Source organism: Phyllostomus hastatus, unplaced genomic scaffold, assembly GCF_019186645.2.
Source record: "Phyllostomus hastatus isolate PE091 unplaced genomic scaffold, TTU_PhHast_1.1 phas_contig_80, whole genome shotgun sequence".
Classification (NCBI taxonomy): Eukaryota; Metazoa; Chordata; class Mammalia; order Chiroptera; family Phyllostomidae; genus Phyllostomus; species Phyllostomus hastatus.
Genome location: NW_025333960.1, coordinates 49424314 through 49445390, shown reverse-complemented (window position 1 = coordinate 49445390; position 21077 = coordinate 49424314). Strand labels below are relative to the sequence as shown.

The window sequence follows — 21077 nt, the reverse complement described above, 5'->3', positions numbered from 1 at the left end:
GAGCTCCCCACGGTGGAAATAACAAGTGGCTAGACCCAAAGCCCATTCTGAAGGCTTCACCAGCCCAACTGGAGCGTCTTCTGATGACCTGAGGGGTCATCTCGGAGCTGTCCCACTGACAGAGTATTTATGGAGTCCTTGGTCTGGGCGAGGCACAGTGGTGGGTCCAAGGAGCGTGTTGTCATGCAGACGCCATGGTCGCCTGCATTGCCCCTGAGCGCCAAGTGCAGGGCTGAACACAGAGCAGGTGCTCGCACGTGTTTGCAGCATGAATTCAACTCGCGCTGACCCTCTCCGAGGCGCCGGCAATGGCAGGAGCTGTGAGACCGTTCGTGTAGGCCAGGACACTGACCACTGACCTGCCAGGTCCACCTGCCAAGCTCCAGCCCTGCTCCTCGCCAGAGGGCGGTCGGTGCAGTCAGGCCCCGGAGCGTGGTTCACGTCCGCTGGGGCGCAGCCAGCAGACCCTGGTGCCCCTTCCGCAGGCAGGTCTCCCAGGCTCCGCTCCGCCTGCGGCAAAGGTGCCTGAGCAAACGACAGTGGCCTCGGAAGCCGAGCTCCTGGGGACCCAGCTTCTCTCCTCGTAGGTGCCTACTGCCGGCAACTCCGACGGCCCTTGTTCAGTGCACGCGGGCCATTTCCTGACCTTGCTGATGTCCAGAGCAGGCTCGCTTCACTGCGAGGGGCTGTCCTTGTACCAGGTCAGCCAGATGTCAGCTTTCCCCGGGGGCCGTGTGACGGAAGATGAGTGCTTTCGGGATCTCTGCATCTGTCTCTGTCTGTTTCTCTTTTTCTGGCAACAGAAAGTACACCCTGTCACAAGTCCTTCGTGGTAAATATCCATTCGGACGAGCAGCCACACGGGCGTACCTCAGTCCACACGTTCACGATCCTGGAGCTGGAACCCCAGTGCTGACCTTGCTGGGGTCTGCCCTTCCCAGCACCGACAGCTGCGCCCTTGACAGAGACTTTGCACTTCGCTTGTGCTGGAAAGGGCTGCACTCCTCCCCGGACACAGGAAGACCATCTCCCGCGGAGGGAAGAGGATTGTCAGAGAGCCAGCAGTGCGCCTTGACGTGCATCTGTTTTTATTCATGTTGAGTCTTTCCAGGTGAACTGAACTAAATCATAAACTACAAAGTGAAAGCAGATTTTGCTTAAGACCCCCATCTGGAGCCCACTGAGCGAGCTCACCAGCATGCTCCCGCGCCTGGGCCCCCAGCGCAGACCGCACACTTGCGCTTCTCGTGCGCAGGGTGGGCCCATAGTTTGGGGCGGCGTGCGGGATCGCCTCGGCCACGTGGACCTGCACACGGAGACTCGGGGCCCGCAGAGCTGGGGGGGGCTGGGGACAGGGTAAGGCTTGTTAGAGCGCCGGGTGCTTCTGAGCGCGATGTTAGCAGCCTGGGAGGTTTAAGCAGAGTCGTGGCTGACTCGCTGCAGGCTGAGAACACCAGGACCAGCACCACTGGGGGGCATATCTGGTCTCGGGCAGATGTCTGAGCCTGTCATCAAGGCGAGGGCCCTGGGACCCGTGCAGTTTGGAGCTCCCAGAAGAGACACCCGTGCTGATTTCTCAGCCAGTCCTCAAAGCCAGGGTCAGAGCTGGCATGGCTGAAGGTCGACGCTGCCCACCGAGGTGTTGCTCATGCCAACTCCCTCCGCCTTGGCTCTTGTCACTCTGACTCCCCCATTCCAGGTCCAAGGCCACTTTCAGCAAGTTCCTATTAGGAAATGTGGGTTCTTTGTACTCCCCACCACTACCCACCTCAGTCAACACTTGCTGATTTAAACAAGTGAGAATCAGACATTTGGCCCCCAACTCTGGCCCTCCACGGTTAATAAATGGAGGTCCCCCCTCCACCCCTCCTGATGACAGTGATTAGGCCAAGCCGCAGAACTCAGCAAGCATCTGCTTTCAGTTCCCATTTTTGGCATATTTTCATGAATTAACTCTTGCGGCGGCAGTGAGCGGGGTGCGCACCTTGGCCGTGCCCTCCCCGCCCACGCAGCAGGCACCGCGGGGCATGGCGTGTGCGCCCAGCGTGGACAGTGTCCTGCAGGGAGGCTCAGGGGGGTGAAGGCCATGCTCATGTATTCTGAGGAAGGCATGGACACTGGCAGGGCGGGGACAGGGAGGGTGGCCCCACCTGGGACTGCAGACCCACGAAAGAACAGTTGGTGGATGTATTCCAAACGCTCATGTGCCCGAGGGATCCCTGCCCCACTTCGGACATGGAGAGCCCCGCACGATATCGAGGAGAAGCAGAGCGTCCCACCTGCTCCCCACGCCGAGGCCCACTGATGTCGCCGGCTCTGATTCTTGCCAGCACCAGAGGCAGAGGGCTCTGTGGGACCAATGCCTGGGTTACGGTCACCAAAACAAAGAGATGGGAAGCGCCCGGGCACATCAAGAGGCCAAGGCCGTGTGGCCACCACGCTGCAGAGAGGAGGGACTCTCTGAGCATGCATCATAGCAGGAGGCACGCAGGCCATGCCTGGATTTGGGGAAAGGAGGGGCTCAGAGGCCAGAGGAGACAGAGGCAGACCCCACAGAGACCAGGTCAGTGATGTGCAGCAGGTGGGTGACACAGTCTCTGACACGCATCCGGAGATCTCGCGCCACACCCTAAGAGGTGCGCAAGGCAAGACGGGGAATAAGGTCCTTCACCGTGGGAGCCCAGGATGGCAGACGGGAGAGAGAATCCGTGGGACAAGCTACCGATAAAGTGTTCGGACAGGGAACTCAAAGGCCCGAGAGATCAAGCGGGTGGCTCGCCCAGATGGGCACCCAGCCAGCCTAACTCCTCATCCAGAACAGTGCTCCCCCGCCACGCCACCGCCTGTGCTTGAAAAACTTCATCCGAAGGAAGATGACAAGGGTACGGACTGTCTAAGCAGGGGAACTGCATCTCCCACACCCACGCTGTGAGGGAGGGTTACAGAGCCCGTGCGTCCCTCTGTCAGATGCCACGTGTCGTAAAAAGCGTTTCGTCCCCGTTTCCATGCAGTGTAAGCAACGTCATTGTTTTTTTATATGTGACACAGCGTGAAATTCAAAGTGATTGGTTTGCAGCGTTTCACAAGGGTGTGCAACTGTGATCAATGTCTACTTCCAGAACTTTTTTTATCACTCCCCCTCTCCCCCCTAAAACCTGCACCCTTTAGTAGTCTCTCTCGATTCTCCTCTCTCCCCAGCCCCTGGTAACCACTAAACTACTTCTGTTTCTGCAGATTTGCTTATTTTGGACGTTATGTTTACATGGCATTGGTACAACGGCTTCTTTCACCGAGTATAATGTTGTTAAGCTTCATCCGTGTGGTATGCACTTCTTTCCTTCCTATGGACAACTTCCATTCCATTGCACGGACGCACCATGTTTTGGTTATCTCTTCATTACTTGGTAGACATTTCGGTGGTTCCCACTTTGGGCTCTTCCCGATAATGCTGATGTGAATGTTTGTGTGCGCGTTTTTGTGTGAACATGTATTCTCAGTTACCTAGGGTGTGTGTCTAGGCATGGAATTGCTGGCTGGTACAGTAATTGTTCAACTTTTCGAGAATCCACCACTGTTTTCCAGTTTCTTTTCCTCCTCGCCAACACTTGTTATTGTCCAGTTTTTACATTGTAGCCATGGTGGTAGGTGGGAAGTGGTATCTCATTGTGGTTCTGGTATGCTTGGCCATTTGTGTGTCGTCTTTGGTGAAATGTCCATTCAAATCGTTGCCTGTTTTTTTTTAACTGGGCTCCTTGTCTTTTTACTGTTGAGTTGTAATAATTACACTTTCTTCACTCCACGTACATTCATGCCCCACCCAGCATCATAAAGCGACATTTTCCCCAAACCAGTGAAAACAGCATAAGCCCAAAGCAAGAAAAGGCCGAGCGCCAGCAGCCACAGAGCACACAGAGGCTTCTGGCCAAGAGAAGGTGGTGGAATGAGGAAGGTGAGCAAGAAAAATGGAGACACTTGGTTTTAAAGCCAAACCGCTCAGGCAGGTTACTGAGGCCTCTGTGCTGGTGAGGTCCTGCAGAAGGCACCCTTGAAATGAGGTCAAGTGCCTGGGTCTCTTCTCTCCTCCCCTGAGCTGGGCAGGGATGAACGCACCTACACACACACACACAGCTTTGAATGTGTTGAGAAAACTCTCGGGCCCATTAAAGCTGCTGTGAATGCCCGCGACTACTGCCCAGCAGTTCTTGGAGGGCTGGGCCTGTGTCTCACGTGACTTTGACTCCTCAGCACCGTGTAAAAACGTTTGGTTCCTGAATGAATAAGCAATCGGAAGATGAGGTTTCAGGTCTAGTATAGATAGGGCCTTTACTCTCTCCTGCTTTGGTTCATTACATGAACACACTGAACCAATAACACAGTTATTAACATATTTTAGCACATTTCTGTCTAGATGCATTGCGTTGCCCATTTTCACCTATGGTCTTTTTTATATCCCGTCCTCACCCAACAATATATTTGTTGACTTTAGAGAGAGGAGCAGGGGCAGAGAGAGAGAGAAACATCCGTGTGAGAGAAACATCGATCAGTTGCTGCTGGTACCTGCCCTGACCGGGGATGGAACCCGCAGCCTAGGTGTGTGCCCTGGCCGGGGACCAAACTGACAACCTTTTGGTGTATGAGACAACGCTCCAGCCAACTGAGCCACCTGGCCAGGGCTTCACCTGTCATCTTTTGAAGCACTGGGTTGTTGGCCCCTCCTGGGGGGAGGGATCCGTCCCAGGGGTGGCCGAGTTCCTTCTCCCTGCAGCATTTGCATGGCTAGTGGAGCAGGGAATTTGTCTGTGGTCTTCCCTCCTGAGAGCACCACCTCCCTGGGCCTGGCCTGGGAGGCAGTGAAACTAACAGAACCTCTGTGATCCCACCCCCCTCCCCGGAACAGCCAGCTCTGGCTCAACGCTCTCCTGGCAGGTGGGCCAGGCAAGCGGCCTTTGACCCAGCTCCTTGGCTGCAGGGTCCCCAGAGTATCGGCCTCCCTGGCAAATTATTCTGAAATCGCGCCCTGCTGGGGAAAAGAAGAAACCATGTGGGCTTCTCACTTTCTGCCCTGCACAGGCTCCTGAGGGCCCCTGCCTAATTTGCATCCTCAGCTTGATTTGCATCACAAAATATACCCAAAAAGTCTGTGGACCTACTGAGGTAGGCGGGCAAGTTTTGTTTTTTGTTTTGTTTGGGTTTTTCATCTCCTGCCATTTCTCTAGCAGGTTTCTAGTTACATCCAGATGACACTTAGATTAGGTTTCATTTTATGGCGTTGGCCTGTGATTCAACTGGCCCCTCCCCCTGGGCCCAGACGCTGCAGGTTCAGGCCCATTCACTGGGGGTGGCTTGGGGGTGGTCCTGCAAGTCTGGTGGCAGAGCAGTCACTGGGCAGCTGTGTGTCCTTCAGTTACATGTGCGAAGGTTGTTTGTTACTCCTTTCCTCTTCCCCCAAACCTGGAATCAATATTTTGGGAGTAAGGGGGTGGGGGGGGGGGTGAGGGTGAGAGGAAGAACACGGGGACAGAAGCTTGCCACGGCCACAGGGCTGTGATCTGCAGGCGGAACCCTCAAGACTCATTCAGCACAAAGCGGCTGCAGAGGAAATCCTGCCCAGCCAATGATAAGGGGGGAAATGGAGTCACTTCCTCACCAGCTGCGTTATTCAGGCAGAAAAAAGTCCTCACTTCCTTGCGTGTGCTCCGCTGGCCACCACTCACAGGCTGGGCTGCCGGCTTCCCCTTTTGCTCCCAGACACATCGGTGTCCAGAGAATGACCGCTTCCGGGGCTTCTCGGGGAGCTGTCCTCTCCGCTGGGTGCGCCGCCTCCTGCCTGCCTTCACTTCCTCCTTTCCCCTCCTCCCCACAGCCCCTCTCACCTGGCAGGTGCGTGCCAGCAGGCTGTGGGCTGGAGCAGTCTCGGGCACCAGGCCATCAGGGGAGTGCAGGACTAGTCCCCCTGGACTAGTGTTCCCGAGGACGTCCAGGGACAGCTGGGGGCCTCGGGCCTCCTACCCTGTCCTGCATGGCCCGCCCCAGGGGCCTCTCCTGGAGGAGCTGAGCTTATTGCCTTTTCCCTCCAGGCAGCATCTTACAAGTGTGTCTTCACGACTCAGCAGGAACCTCCCTGACGGAGGGGCAGGTGGTGCAGTGAGTTTGGGAAGTGCCCTTGGAGACTCACGGGCATTCAGGTGGGGTGTCATTCAAAACACCAACCCGGCACAGACGCGGCCCCGTCCGATCTGATGCCGACCGTTGGCTCTGGTTGGACCTCCGCCCCTCCTAGGAGGAGCGGAGTCTGCGGCCGAAGCGAAGCCCTGGATTCTAAGCCCATCATCCCTGACGTGTCCTTGGAACACCTCCCTTTAAAAAATACATTGTTTAGTAAGATGTGTTTGGAAAACCTGTTCTTTAGGAAAAGGTATCAGTTTATTTCAGGCCCACACACCTTTGCTGAGGGCCTAATGTGTGACAGACACATGTGCCAGGGGCCCCGATGGTAAACAGAACAATAAAACGGGGCCCCTGCGCCTCCAGGGGCTGAGCGGGAGAAGATGTCCCTGTGGATGGAGGACGTTCCGATAGTACCGTGAGCAGGGAGCAGCCCGAGAACATGTGACCCCAGCTGGGGGCTGGGAGAAACTGCCTGAAGAAGAGTATTGCGCCCTGGCTGGCGTTGCTCAGTGGATTGAGCACGAACTTCGAACCAAAGTGTCACAGGTTCGATTCCCAGTCAGGGCACATGCCTGGGTTGCAGGCCACAGCCCCCAGCAACCACATATTGATGTTTCTTTCTCTCTCTCTCTCTCCTTCCCTTCCCTCTCTAAAAATAAAAAATAAAATCTTTAAAAAAGATTAAAAAGAAAAGAAGAGAATTGCACAGAATCCCCGAGGGACCTGAAGTTAACTCACAAGCGGCAGAAGCAGAGCAGGAGAGCTGGGTTGGGGCCAGAGCACCGGGAGCGCTGGATGGCCTGGGGCAGAATGGGGATTCACACACGTGGCAGTGATGGCTTGGACTGTGAATAGACCGCTCTGGGCACAGTGTGGAGAGGGCACTGAGGGGCAGGCTGCAGCCTGGGGGCCAAGAGACCAGACGGGACATCATAGCAGTGAGGCTGGGGAGAGCAGGTCCTGGGGACGGAGCAGTGGGTGGGGCACCCTCTGCCCTGGCCACGCCTGCTGCCCTGCCCTTCAGTGCTCACTGGCTGACCTCTGGCTCCAAGAGGGCGGCATCTGCATCCCTCTCCCCAAGGGCTTTCTCTGGCCTCTGGAGCCCTCCACGCCCATGCACAGGACGGGCAGAGCTGCTGGGGTGTTGACGCCTCTATAGGAGCAGCCCTCAGCCAATGAAGGCCAGGAGCTGGTTCGCACAATAAGTACCGCAGTTCCGGGGCCCCTGCGTGGAACAGTGAAAGGAGCATCTTCTGCACCGGCCGCCAGATTTCCCAGCAGAATTAAGGTCCAGTTACCAGCAGCGGGATTGAGTTATGGCAGCTGTCCTTCCCGACCCCCTTACTAGTGGGTCCTGGGACCATCTCCCCAGTCAACTGTGCGGTTTACCAGTGAGGGAATGGTGGGGCACAGGGATGAGGAAGGGGGAAGACTCCCCGAGTTGGGTATAATATTTAACAGTATGGCCACGGCGAAGGCAGGAAGGGAGGCGTGCTTGCCGGGGGGGGGGGGAGGCAATGATCACCCTGGTTTGGGGCCGGTTGCACTGCAGCTTCCCGCAGGACGTCTTAGGAAGCAGCTGGGGTCAGAGTCTGGTTGTCAGGGGTCCGGTGAGGGCGGGTATACAGAGTTCAGAGACGCCGTGCCAGGGATGGTGTCCGAGGCCGTGCGGGTGAAGGAGATTGGCCAGAGACAGAGAGGACCGTCCAGACGGGAGCACAGGGAGCGTGAGCGGAGGCGCTGCCCCGGGGGGTGCGGGGGGGGTGGGGGGCCAGGGAGGCCGTTCTCCAGGAGGCGCTCGGTCCCGTGCCTCGAAGCACCCAGGGACATACACCTGGAAAGCATCCCGCGACTCTAACCAGGGGGAGGGCATTCTGGCCTCTGGGTGGCGGTTTAGAGGCATAGGGGAGAGGAGGCAGAAGCCCGATGGGGTGGGTTAAAGCAGGGCTGGGAAGGCAGCCTGTGTGTGTGTGTGTGTGTGTAGGTGGGGAGGGGTCGGCAACTGGTCCTTGTCCGGGCGGTGAGGAGAGCAAGGTGATGGCGAGGGTGCAAGGCCGCATCAGCGTGCCCGTTGTGAGGAAACCTGAACTTCTTATTTTTATTTTTTGTCAGCGGATAAATGCCCCCAAGTCCCTTGTCCTTCATGGATTAACCCAGAAGTGTGTGTTCTCTGCTGAGGAAATCTGAAGGTTTATGTGCCGAGGGAAAAAGGGGCCGAAGGGAGGGTGAGGTTGAAAGGGTGGTTGAAAGCAGGGACAATGGAAGGAGGAAGGTTCCAGAAGCGACGGGAGACGGTGGGATAAGAGTGCAGGGTGAAGGGTCCGGGAAGGACGGGGAGGTGAGTTCATGGGTCACCAGCATGAGAAGCTGTGGCCGTTCTCACCCAGCGGCCCCGGTTTTCTCAGAGAACAAAGAAGGGACACCGGTTGCGAAACAGGAGAACGCACGAGAACAGTGGCAGCTGTGTGGGATAGCCATGGAAAGGAAGGAGCAGAGAAAACATCTGGCCAAGGTTGAGGGCGTGTAAGTGGTTTCGGGAACTCGCTGAGCTGGGAGGCCGTGAATTCAGAGCCGCGTTGGTCTGCACGGTTGGGTGGCTCTCTTCAGCCTCACTTGAGGCCAGAGGAGGCCGCTGGGGGCGTGGTCAGGGCCCGGGTGCAGGGGACGGCCAGGGAGGGAGGGGGCACCGGAGGGGGCAGGTACCGGAACCCACTGCTTGCCGGGGCTCTAGCCCATGAAGCACCGGAGTCAGCGGGGTAAACCCAGCCTCTATTTTCCTCCTCCAGTCTCAGATCCACCTATTAGTCCCTACTGTACGCAACTCCCTTTACCCAGCTCCACTTCCTTCGCCTCGCCTGTTAAAAAGGGCCGATATCTTTAGTAGGCATGATAACCCCCATCCGAGAGATTCGAACTCACTGGGGGCGTCCCAGCGGCTCCAAGTTCTGTGTGACGGCAGTGCGTCCTGGCCTTTTCCTTCTCCGTCCCTAACCCTCAGGTTGGCGTTGGGGAGGGGATCCCCACGGAGACCGAAGTCAAAAGCCGTGAAAGATAGGAGACCCCAAGGGCGTTGGACAGCAGCGTTTGATTTCCCGTTGGCGCCCTTGGGTGTTCTTTTTCCTGCCCTCTTGCTGCGGACGGACGGACGGGTCTTCCGCTCCGCGCAGGGCACCCCTGGGCGCGGCACACCTGGCTCTGTCGGGCGCGCGCACGGAGGCGGCACCTCTGCCTGCGCCGTAAGCTCTTCTGGGGCAGCGTGGGCTTCCCCCTGGGGCTCTCCCGTGATCGAATACTGCTCCGACCCACAGTCGGTTCAGGGACTGTGAAGCCGGATTTCTCGTTCGTGTATAGCCAGCCAAGCCATATTCAAGTTCCGCTCGGCCTCAGGAGAACTGAGCACTGGCTTGGAGCCGGGGCCTGAGCCTGCGGGAGCTGGGTTAGCCGGTGCCTGTGTCACTGGGCCTTGGGTCGGGAACACCGTTCCTGCCCAGCGGACCTCGGGCACCGAGTTCAGTGGCCGTGGCGTGGGTGTGCCCACAAGTCATTGACCTGATCCGATTTTCAGACGTGTAAGTCGTTTTCCGATTTAAACTATGACAAACCACCCGTGCACTTTATTATGTTTTCAAGATAAATAACTAGAAGGGGAATTACAAACAAAAGGACGGTGTTTTCAAGGTTTCGGTACGCACGGCCAAATCCGAAAAGGTCTCCACATTTATCTTCCCTGGGGGTGGGGCAATGTGTAGGAGCATCTTGGGGTCCCCCCCACCGCCCCACCCCGGTGTTTTCAGCAGAACTCAGCATTCTTTTTCAGTTTTTGCCCATCTGATTTGTCTGTATTTAAATCTCATTTTATTTGGAATCAACCTGAAACTTTCTGAAGGGTTTTTTTAATTCTCACCCAAGGACTTCCCCCCACCCCCAGTGCTTTTAGAGAGAGGAAGGGAGAGAGGGAGGGGGAGAGAGAGAAACATCTTTTCGAGAGGGAAGCATTGATCGGGTTTCCTTCCGTATGCGTTGGGCCAGGGACTAAACCCACAGCCTAGGCATGTGCCCTGACTAAGAATCGAACCCACAACCCTTCAGTTATGGGACGATGCTCCAACCAACTGAGCCACGCCATCCAGGGCTTTTTGAAGGATTCTTCACGGAGAAAGGAAGGTTTTGGAAGGTGGGCTGCCTGGAGGCAGGTGTGGTGGCAGGAGAGAGGGGGGTGGGCGGCAGTGGTCCCAGGGCTGGATTCAATGCAGGAAGGACAGGAACGCTTTGGGTGCCGCCCATCTCCCCCCAGCGTGGGAGTCTGAGGCTGGTCTGTTCCGGTCCACAGCTCCCCAGCTCCCCTCCAACCCCGCATCACAGGCCCAGGGGTGGGAGTTTGGCCTTCCCGCACTGGGGGTGCTGTCCCTGGCTGGAACTCATGCCTCTGGCCACTTGTGACCTCTGAGTTCAAGTTCGTGGAGAATCTGTCTGCGAAAGAGGGGCCTGAGCTGGGGCACAGCCTGTCTCCTCCGGGACGCGAGGGGCCAGCAAAAGGAGACAGGACCTGCCCCCGGAACCGGTCTGCGCACGCTGACATCGGGCGGAGCCCTCGCCGGTCCTGACCGACCGGACCCAGGCTGGCGGTGCCCCCCAAAGCCGCACACCGGGGTTTTGTCTGGGTCACATGACGGCAGCCCAGGTTTGCTTTTCCTTTCGTCGTTGCTTCTCATACATGAAATGAGCATGTGTTTGTTTAATACAGCTTTCAAACTTAAACAAATAATGACAGGCTGTTCAAACAGACTTCGGAAATCGCCCTAATCAGGATGTTTGAAAAAGCAAGGAGACTCTGTGTGGCAGGAGCTGTTAGGACTCTCAGTCCCGAAACCCCGGGGGCCTGCTCGCCGCTTTGGAACGCAGACGGGAAGAGCTCAGCGGCCAGATCAGTCCCGGGGGGCTCACGACGCCCCTCAGCCCTGCAACCCGGCTTACCGATGGGTGAGGAGGCAGAGATGGGCACTGCAGGCTCACTTCCTGTCTTCCCCGGAACACAGAGTATGTGCGTTTTAATCCATAATTTCTATAGGAGTCACCCAGCACCTTGAGCGGGAGCTAGTGAAGTGCTTCCGTGGGAGCCCTCCCCCCTCCTCCGTCCCCCGCCCTCAGTGGAGCCTGTGGACGGAAGGGCGGCAGGTTTGCAAAAAGACAGATGAGAGAGCAGGCCAATATTTCCACTAGTTCAACGTTCTGGGCCACGTTGACACACGCACGGCTTTGAGTCCTCTATGTTCATCATCACAGTAACCGATTTTACGGGTGAAGTAAATGAGGCTCAGGGCTGGGTGATTTGTTCAAGCTCATCAGCAAGAAAATGTCAAGGCCAGGATTCCACCCAGACCTTCCCCCCAAGTCCAGAGCGGTCCCCAGAGCCCAGCGGGCTGGGTCAGCACCTCTGCGCTGGGCCTCTGGGCCAAGGGAGGCTGTGCTGGCGCATCCCCCCTCCCCCCCGAGCTGGGGTGTGTTCCCTGGGATGCTCATCAGAAGCGACCCCTCAGACGCCCAGTGTTCCTAGGGAGGGGGTTATCCCAGCCCCCGAGAGGAAGGGGTGTTCGGACAGGCATTTCTGCCGCCCCCAGGACTGTGCACCAGGTGGATGGGGGGGCAACGCCCACCCGTTTATCCCTTCCTTCTCCCTCCACTTCCCCGGGATGGCTTCTTGTCCAAAAAGGTCAGATGGCCCGGGTCTTAGCCCGTGTCCTGGTTGGCCACAGGGAACTCCACGGGCAGGTCAAGAAACGCAGCGCCCAGCCGCGGACCTTCTTTCTCAGTGTCCAGCTCCATTGCACACGGCCCCCCCCCCCCCCCATGCGTGGTCCGAGGGCGTCCCTTGCTGGGTTGTCGTGGTTCCGGCCTGCCGCTGCCTCGGAGCGAGCCTCCTGGAGGGATGGGTCCTCGCCGTTCCCAGCAGTGTGCCCCCAGGGTCCCGGGATGCACCCCGCAGGAGGCAGTTTCTCCTGCCCCCAAACAGGCGCCGGCCGGCCCCTTCCCGCCCTGCTTGTTGCTGACCGTGCCCGGGGAAGAAGGCACGTCGCTCTTTCCACACGTCACCGTGAGTGTCACCTCAGCGCTGCACTACGAGCACACGAAGCCCATGTTTCCTTCACATCTGCCAGAGCCTCAGTTTGCTGAGGCTCAAATTTGGAACATTTTAACACTAGGTTGAAAAAAAAAAAAAAGAGAAGAAACCCCTTGCGCCCTCTCCTGGTGCGAGTTGACCCGGTGCCTCTGCAGGGCAGCTCACCTGCCGGTCGGCTCCGCCGCTCCTGTCGTGCTCATGTGACCAAAGCTGCTGACGAACCAGAGAGGCTGCTGGGTCTCCTGGGGTCTGTGATCCCAGGGTTCCTTCCAGATCTTTCTTCACAGGGTTTCTCAGCCTTGGCACATCGGAACTCCGCGGTGGGGGCTGTCCTGTACCCCTGCCTCTACCCCCACCTGAAATCTTGACTACCAAAAATGTTTCCAGAAACCGCCAAACATCCCCCCCCGGGGGGCAGCTCACTGCCCCCCCACCCCCCGTGAGAAACACTGCCCTGAACCCTTGTGGCCTTTTGTACGTGATGTCACTGGCCCAGGGCAACCAGTGAGCAATTCTGATGGCTGGTCAAGTGAGTTCACTGCTAGGAATTGGTCCCCCCTGCACCCCCCAAAAAAGAAAGCCCACATCTGAGCAAGCACATAAAAGTATATGTAAGAGATATATCATAATACCGTGTATCATAGTAAACATTTAGAACAACCGGGATGAAGAACTGGTTCAATACAGCACAGTGTGTGTGTGTGTGTGTGTGTGTGTGTGTGTGAGAGAGAGAGAGAGAGAGAGAGAGATACTACGCAGCCATGAAAAATAATTACGTGAGTCGATATTTAATAATGTGGGAAGTTCCCCTAATGATGCCTTAGACTCCCACCTCCAGGACTACTCCAAGATTCCCAGAGGTCTTTGTGTTTAGAAAGAATAATTTCGAAACAGCCAGAGTAGGCATCTGGGTGAAGTCTTAGGCCAAACAGAATTCAAGCCCGTGTCTGAATTCAGAAAACTTGAACTGTTCATTGAAGGAACATTTACTAAGCACCTACATGCACCAAGACCTTGCACAGCACGGAGGAGGCAGAGATGACCCCTGGCCCCGGCACTGCGGTGCCGGCCCGGAACGGATGAAAGCACCGTGCAGGCCGCCAAACCTCAGCCGCAGCGCGGCGCCAGAGGTGCCCCCTGCCGTGCGCTTCCCGTCTCCCGGAGTGAAACCGTGTGCCCCAGCCCCAGGCTGTTGGGATGCCGAGTGAATCACGCCATGTGAAAAAGCATCTCACTTACTGATTTATGCATGTAGATGGGTTTACAGAGCTGTCCAAATACTAATTGGGTCCAAATGTAGAAACTGATCTCCCCCAACAAACCTAAGAAACGAGTGTGCAATGCTTGGTTCATGCTACAGCCCACGGACCTTTGCTATGGCACGCTGCCGGCCTGGCTTCCCGGCAGCTGCACGAAGGAGAGACAGGAGCCATCTCCTCTCCTCAGGGACCTGTGTGTCCATAGGGGACCCCCTGCTTGTCAAGTGCACAACTTGAGTTACACACGGGGTTATGGTCATCCAGTCTAGCCCCCCCCCCACCCTGCCCGCCCCAGGAGAAACCCTGCAACTTCTTCCTTTCCAGGGAGCACCCTGTCCTTGATCTCAGAGGCTAGGCCTGCCACCAGTGGGGGTCACCCTGCCGTGCCCACCACATCGGCACCCGCCGCAGACTAAAGACCGAGCACTCACAGACCTGCTGTGAGGGCACTAGCGGAGGGAAGGGCACTGCTTCGGCTCTGGGTTCAAATCCTGGCTATCCCATTGATTCGACAAACCCTTTAACCTCAGTGAGTCAGATTGTTTTCTCTACAGGACAGGAATAAATAAGACGACTCCGTAAGATTGGTACAAAGAATAAATAAAGTAGTGTGTGTAGCAGACATTCGATAAAAGAATGTAGTCATAGTTGTTGGTTTTTTATTCTTTTTTTTTAAGATTTTATTTATTTTATTTTTAGAGAGGGAAGGGAGGGAGAAAGAGAGAGAGAAAGAGAAACATTAATGTGCGGTTGCTGGGGGCCATGGCCTGCAACCCAGGCATGTGCCCTGACTGGGAATTGAACCTGCGACACTTTGGTTCGCAGCCCGCGCTCAATCCACTGAGCTATGCCAGCCAGGGCTTTGGTTTTTTATTCTTATGAATGGCCATGCTCACAAAAATTGCAAAGCCTCCCGTATTTCTAATGTCCTTTGTCATTTTCTTCTGCCCCTCACACTACCCGCTCCCTGATGTGCCATTTGACACATTTACTCCGTTTACTGTCCACCCCACTCGACTAGGTAAGAGCTTCATGAGGTGAGGAGCTTTCCAACTATGTCCCTCACTGCCATTCCTCCCTGGTGCCTGCCAGGGACCCAGGGTCCGCACAAACATTTCCCGAGCGAAAGCGAAGAGAGTGCGTCTGCTCCCCGTCGCTAACCCTCTTCCTCTTCCTCCCCTCCACTCTCCCCTGCAGGACGCCTTCGTGGAGCTGTACGGCCCCAACATGCGGCCTCTCTTCGACTTCTCCTGGCTGTCCCTGAAGGCGCTGCTCAGCCTGGCCCTGGTGGGCGCCTGCATCACGCTGGGGGCCTACCTGGGCCACAAGTGAAGCCGACGGGCCCGCCCCCGCAAACAGATATGCAAGAGGTTCACGAAAGCAGCAGAAAAACACATGCATCGTTAGTGACGGGCCACGACGCGGAGCTGTGGTCTGTTGGAAACAAGCTAGCAAACAAACAAACAACAAACACACACACAAAAAAAAACCCACAAAAACAGCTTTTCAGGCTCAGCATCGAATCAGCTATTTACTGCCAAAGGAAAATGCCGTTTATTTTTTACATTTTTTGAGGGAAAAAAAAGATTTATTTATTTAAGACAATCCCATGACGCAGTCTATCTTTGGAAACCCTACCTAGTTGCCAAGCCCCTCCGGTGTGGCCCCACCCAGACCTCCTGGACCTGGGACCGGGTCTGCTTTCCCTGCTGTTGGCCGGGCGGACTCACCCGCCATCTGAAGCGCAAACAGACTGACGGAGGACAGGACTGTTCCAGAAGCCGGGCTTGTGGCTGCTGGAGGTTTGGGAGAGAAGGAGTTCATTTGCCTTGCATGTATGTGCCCTGGGGGCTGTGATATTAACAGAGGGAGGTGCTTGGGGGGAAGTGCATTCTTTCCCGGCTGGAAGAACCTGGACTTTGCATATGGCTCATGTGGTACATAGTCGGTTGGAAGAAAGGGGGGAAAAAAAACCCCGGGAACTTCAGATGGACCTGGTATCTGCCCAGATATCTACACCAGAGGACAGTGGGACAGGGAAAATGCCCTTAAACCGTAGGAAAGTATTTTTTTAAGCTACCGATTGTGCCGAGAAGCATTTCAGCAACTTATACAATATCATCCAGTACCTTAAGCCCTGATGTGTATACTCGTATATTTTGGCTACACTCCGCCTCCGAAAACTGGCTCTGTGCATGAAACAGAATCCCCTGGAAATCGAGGAAGGGAACGGTCCGGTGACCCCTTCGGCATCGGCAAGGCTAGAGGTCCCCAGAAGCATCCGGCCGCCACAAGTGCCTGCTTTTTCTGCAAGAGGCCACGGACTGCAGTCCCGCCCCGCAGCCCCAAGGCCCCATCCTGGAGCTGAGCCTGGGCACTCACGGGCCTGCTCGAGGGATTTTAAACAGAGCAGTGTGGTCTCCCAGCGTCTGGAAGCTGACGGAGCCCAGAACCCCTCTGTCAAGAAAGACCAGGAGGGTCGGGCCCGGTACCCAGGGGCGCCCTCCAGAAAGGGCTTTTCACACGGAGCCTGGAAGCCAGCACCCTGAAGACGTTTGTCACTGGAGGGAAGAAAACCGAGGCACTGGGCCTTGCCTGGCAGAGGGAGGTGGCGAAGGTTGGGAGTGCGACCACCGAAAGGGAAGAAGAGCAAGGAGACACAGCAGCCTCTGTGCCGTGTGGCCGACGTCGTGCGTGCGCACCGGCTGCACGGCCACCCGCCTGTCTGCGTGATTTCCAGCAGGGCTTTAAATGACTTTGGAGAGGGTCATAAATCCTGAAGGAAGCGTGGAGATGAGGTGTCACGGATGGATTGATCTGTGTCTACGGAATTACGATGTAAAACATTAGCCTATCATTGCAGTTTGGTTTTATTTGAAAACCTGACAGAGAGGGGGGGTGGGGAAAAAGGTTCCAGGTGTGGAATGTGAGGATTATCTGTACATCCTGGGCATTAAAAAAGAAAAAAAAAAATAGTGGTGGACAATTCTAGAGCAGTAGCAAAAGAAGTGATCTTCAGCCAATGAACTAGGAGATGTTTTTTGGAGTTTAGAAAACCTCGAGACGCATGGCATAACTCTGGCATTATTGCATTACATACCATTTATCTGTGTGAACTTTGGAATGTACCAACTTCAATGTTTAATGCTATGGTTGATATTTTGAAAGCTGCTTTAAGAAAAATACATGCATCTCAGCGTTTTGTTTTTAAAAATTGTATTTAGTTACAGCCTCTACATTATGTGTTAGCAAATTTTTTTTCCACTTGACATTATTGCCTCTTCCTTTCTAAGCAGATGAGATAAGCCCTGGGTGTGAGCTACCTGAGAAACCCGGGAGCCTGCTGGCCACGGAGGCTCTTGGTTTCAGCCAAGTTCCACGCAGGTCCAAGCCGCCGCCATTGTTTATGGTGACGGGCAGACCTGCGTGTCTCCGTGCCCTTGTTCCTTGAGGGTCACTTGGTCCCTGGGCAGAATCTAACCCGCATTATTTTGGACTGCATACGTGTTTGGTTAAACCCACTAGGTTCATTCCGTCGGAGATCCAGATGGGAGGGGACCGGAGGATTAAATTCCGGCTGCGAGGGTTTCGCCTTGCAGGCGTTGCCGCACATGCCCGTTTCCACCCAGCCTCGGACTCCCCCGGAGCCCCCCGCCGTCCTCCCGCAGGGCCCTGGCCCTGGCCCTGGCCCTGGCCGTCCTTCAGGTTTTTCCTGAAACACAGTGGCATTTACACCCCTCATGGAGAAAGCAGGAAGCCCCACGGAGGAAGCCAGGCCCGCCCCCCACGGGCCTCAGGGAATGGGACGATCAGACCTTGGAATGATTCTAGTTTTTAAGAGAGAGATTATTTTATGAAAGGTTTACATGGTCAGACGTGGTGGGAATGGAGCATCAAACCCCGTGCTGCTATCCTAGCAAGATCACCCCGTGGAGTCCAGGTGCAGGCCGCTCCAGGTGACAGCAGCCTCCACGCTGCTTTAGAAGTGCCAGTGAGGAACGTGGGCGTTTCTCATACAGAGCTTGTCTTTTATTGTTGTTATTGTTATTGTTCCAACTGGGATTTGAAGAATATGCAAAAATGTATATATATTAAAAGAAAAAACTCGCAGGGGTTGATTTCTGGCTGGTTTCCTTTTGCCGTGGGGTTTTCTTACCTGGTTTGAATGGTAAAGGCGCCCCACGGCCTGCCCCAGACCTGTACAGTATTGTGGCTGCACTCACTCGGAGAGTAGTTACATTGCATTTTTCTTCTTGTTAAAAAAACATGCTAGAAGCAATGAATGTATATAAACGCCTCAACTAGTCATTTTCTCTCTCTCCTCCTTTTTCTCATCGTCTCCATTATTTTGCGATCAGACAACCAGAGAACCATTCCTCCTTGTGTCTGGTTGAGAAGGGAGTCACACCTGAACGCGTGGTGCGTATGTGGGCCAAGGTCAGGGTTAGACAGAACACGTGCACTTTCCAAATGGGGGTCAAGGGCTTTAGAAAGAACCACGAGGAGGAAATCATCCAGGAGCCTCCTCGCCCTCCCAAGCCCTCCCTGCACAAGCACTCCGAAAAGAGATCAACACAGCCAACATGCCCCACAGCAAATGGTCCCTCTGTTTTCACAGTGGCTGCGGATTCTGGTACATGTAAGATTTGGATGAAAGCAGCTTTCACTAGTTCGTACAGACAAGAAAACATCCTCTGCCCGAGCCCGCTTATCCCTGCTGCTTCAGCCCTGGCCCACCGTTTGGCCGTGACCTGGAGTTCATTAGTAAACATTTATTGCTTATCATTGCAAGACCTCGTCCTGGTCCAGCGTGGGAAATTAGGAAGTGAGTATAAATCAAGGAGAGTTAGAATAACCGGGATGAAACATAAATAAGGCCACCCCAACACACATCTGCCTTTCATGTTAAGGATTGACTGATCAAACAGGATTGCACATAGCCTGCCTCGTAATGAAACTTACGCTGAAATGACCAATTTAGCAATGGGAGCCTAAATTCGGATTTCAATTGTACTTTTAAGGCAGCGGCTGTTTTTATACTTTCTTATCACTTATAGGTAGTAACTCGCACCTGCTCTATCGGAACGGAACAGGAAGGGCTGGAAATGTGAGCCATTCCGAGGAAGTTAGGGGGTCAGCTGAAATTCTATTCTGATCTTACTCCATGGTGTCTTTTGCTGCCCAGACAAATGTGGCTGCACACTTTTTAAGAAATACAATTCCACATTGTCAGGCTTATGAAGGTTCCAACCAGATCTTTATTATTCTTCAATTTGGATCTCCCAGGGAATTTTGTTTTTCTTATAATGAATGGGACAAAGGGCATTTGTTGCAGAGGTGGGAGGGAGGAATCTTCCAATGAGCAAACATCCCCAAGAGTGACTGGACCAGGGTATGGAGGTTTCAGAACAGCCAGGACTGTGGGGCATAAAAGGAAAGCCATTGTGACTTTTCCTAGGGGTCAGTGTCACCCCTCCATGAAGGACCTTGTGCAACAAGCAAGAAACATTTTATTTTTTAATCCTCACCCGAGGATATGTTTATTGATTTGAGAGAGAGAGAGAGAGATTGATTAGTTGCCTCCAGTATGTACCCCAACTGAGGATTGAACCCACAACCTAGGTGTGTGCCCTGACTGGGAATCGAACCTGGAAACTTTCTGGTGTACAGGATGATGCTCCAACCAACTGAGCCACCTGGCCAGGGCACAAGCAAGAAATGTTTCACAGCTCTGCCTATGTCTAGATTCTAGAGAAGTTAAAACAACTGAAAATCCAGCTCTTTAGGGCAGTGCAGGTGGACCAAAACTCTTTGAAACATTTGCCAGCAAGGGTATATTATTTCCAACCTGGACATGTCTACTGGCTACTTAAACAATAAATTTTCCGTTTTAACCAACAGGATATTTTATAAAAACCCTCTGGCTGATAGGGATATCTGTTTCTAAATGTCATGCACAACACAGAAAGAAAATAAAGCAATGGGAAACTCAGTTGGATAAGTGATAATGCAAGCCCTTTGTCCTTACCCCAAGAATCATTCTGTTCCGTGTCTGTGTCCATAGGACAGACTTTGGACAACTGTGATGTAAGCATCCCACTGGTCACGAAGAAAACCAGGTGGAATGTGAACGGCATTGCACCAATTCATCATGATGGCTCCAGAAAAATAAAGCCACAATCCTATTGATGCCAAGTTTGCCTTGTGTACCAGTGTAAGGCCAGCAGACAAAAACACTTTGCAAGAAGGAAAGGCTTACTTGGAAGATCTTGGGACTCTTCCCGAATATGACTGTGATGCAGACACTTGGTAATGCCACATCCCTAAACCTTTTGGGGACTCGGCAGTGGGTCTTCCGGGCTCACTCATTTTGTTAGGTTTTTCCCTCCAGGGTTATTATTTGAAGGAGTGATAGCCAATCAAGTTTCTTTCTGGGACGTATTGGTGGTTGTGTTTATTATACTGTCTTCTTAAGTTTTCAACCAAGTTTTGCTTTTGTTTTGAGTTATGAGATTATTTTTTGTTTGAAATAAAAATAAGTGTATAAAAAGTGGTTTTGCATTGAAAGCTTTTGTTGTCAAGATTCTACTTTTACCTTCCATGGCTGTTTTTAAGAAATGCTTCTTAGAGGTGGCTGACACCCTCCAACACTTTACACACACATAAAAATGCATGATAGACATTTTATTTTGTATTAATTCTAGAGAAAAAAACACCTACTTACGGTTCCACTTACTTATACCTTCATTGGTTGGTTGTTTTATGGGCCCTGACCAGGGATCGAACCTGCAACCATGGCATGTCAGAGCAATGCGCTAACCCCCTGAGCTACCAGCCAGGGTCTGTAGTAGGTGCACTTTAGATGGTTAAGAGATGAAGTCCCTAGTTGGCCGGCACTGAATATAAGGGCACTTTTTTGTGTTATCAGGAAAAAAGCGACATTGCCATTAAACTTCTCTTGTCTGTGCAGTTAACATTGTGAAGAAGAAAACGCAGTGTGAGATATTGGTTATACCCTAGAATTGTGTATAGAGCGGTGACAGGACTTGGCTCTGCCATTCGTCTCCATGAAACTAGACTTTCACAAGCTGGTAGAACCACCGGAAACCTCATGCTAATGGAGCCCTGGGGGACCGGGCCACGGGATGGCCCTCCAGGTGGAACTGGCTTAGAAGGAGGCCCTTCTGTTTCTTGGTTCCTCAGCCTCCTGGTGAGTTGGGTCCAAGATGGACCGGGAGTGCGTTCTGCTCCCAGAGAGAGCCGCTGTTGCTGTCGGGTGTGTCCGTCCACACCCAGGGATGACCCCAGCCTGACGCTGCGGTCCAGAAGATAAAGGACTGTGTAAAAAGGACAGAAACGAGCTGAAAGTTCTGTTTGGGTGCGAGCATTTTAAGATACCAAAGCAGTCCCTTATGTGGGAGAGAAAAAACAAAAAGCCCTATGTAGCACAGCTTCCGTGTTTCCCCCTTGTCCCGATGCCCCAAACGTCAACCCCCCAGGGCACTTCCCTGCAACTGAATTAAGAGGATTCT

At 54.2% G+C, this 21077-nt stretch overlaps 1 protein-coding gene across 3 annotated transcripts in view; it reads left to right on the top strand.

Annotated features, from left to right (window-relative positions):
• The window catches only part of BCL2 (BCL2 apoptosis regulator), a 168254-nt gene extending 148159 nt beyond the window's left edge, over positions 1 to 20095 (top strand). For 2 of the 3 annotated variants that reach the window (XM_045849819.1, XM_045849818.1), the window contains one exon: positions 14743 to 20095. In XM_045849819.1, the coding sequence (XP_045705775.1) occupies positions 14743 to 14877 (135 nt within the window). In that variant the 3' untranslated portion in view covers positions 14878 to 20095. The remainder of the gene's footprint in view (positions 1 to 14742) is intronic. The other variant, XR_006786993.1, reaches the window with a different exon arrangement.
• Positions 20096 to 21077: the final 982 nt, after the last annotated feature.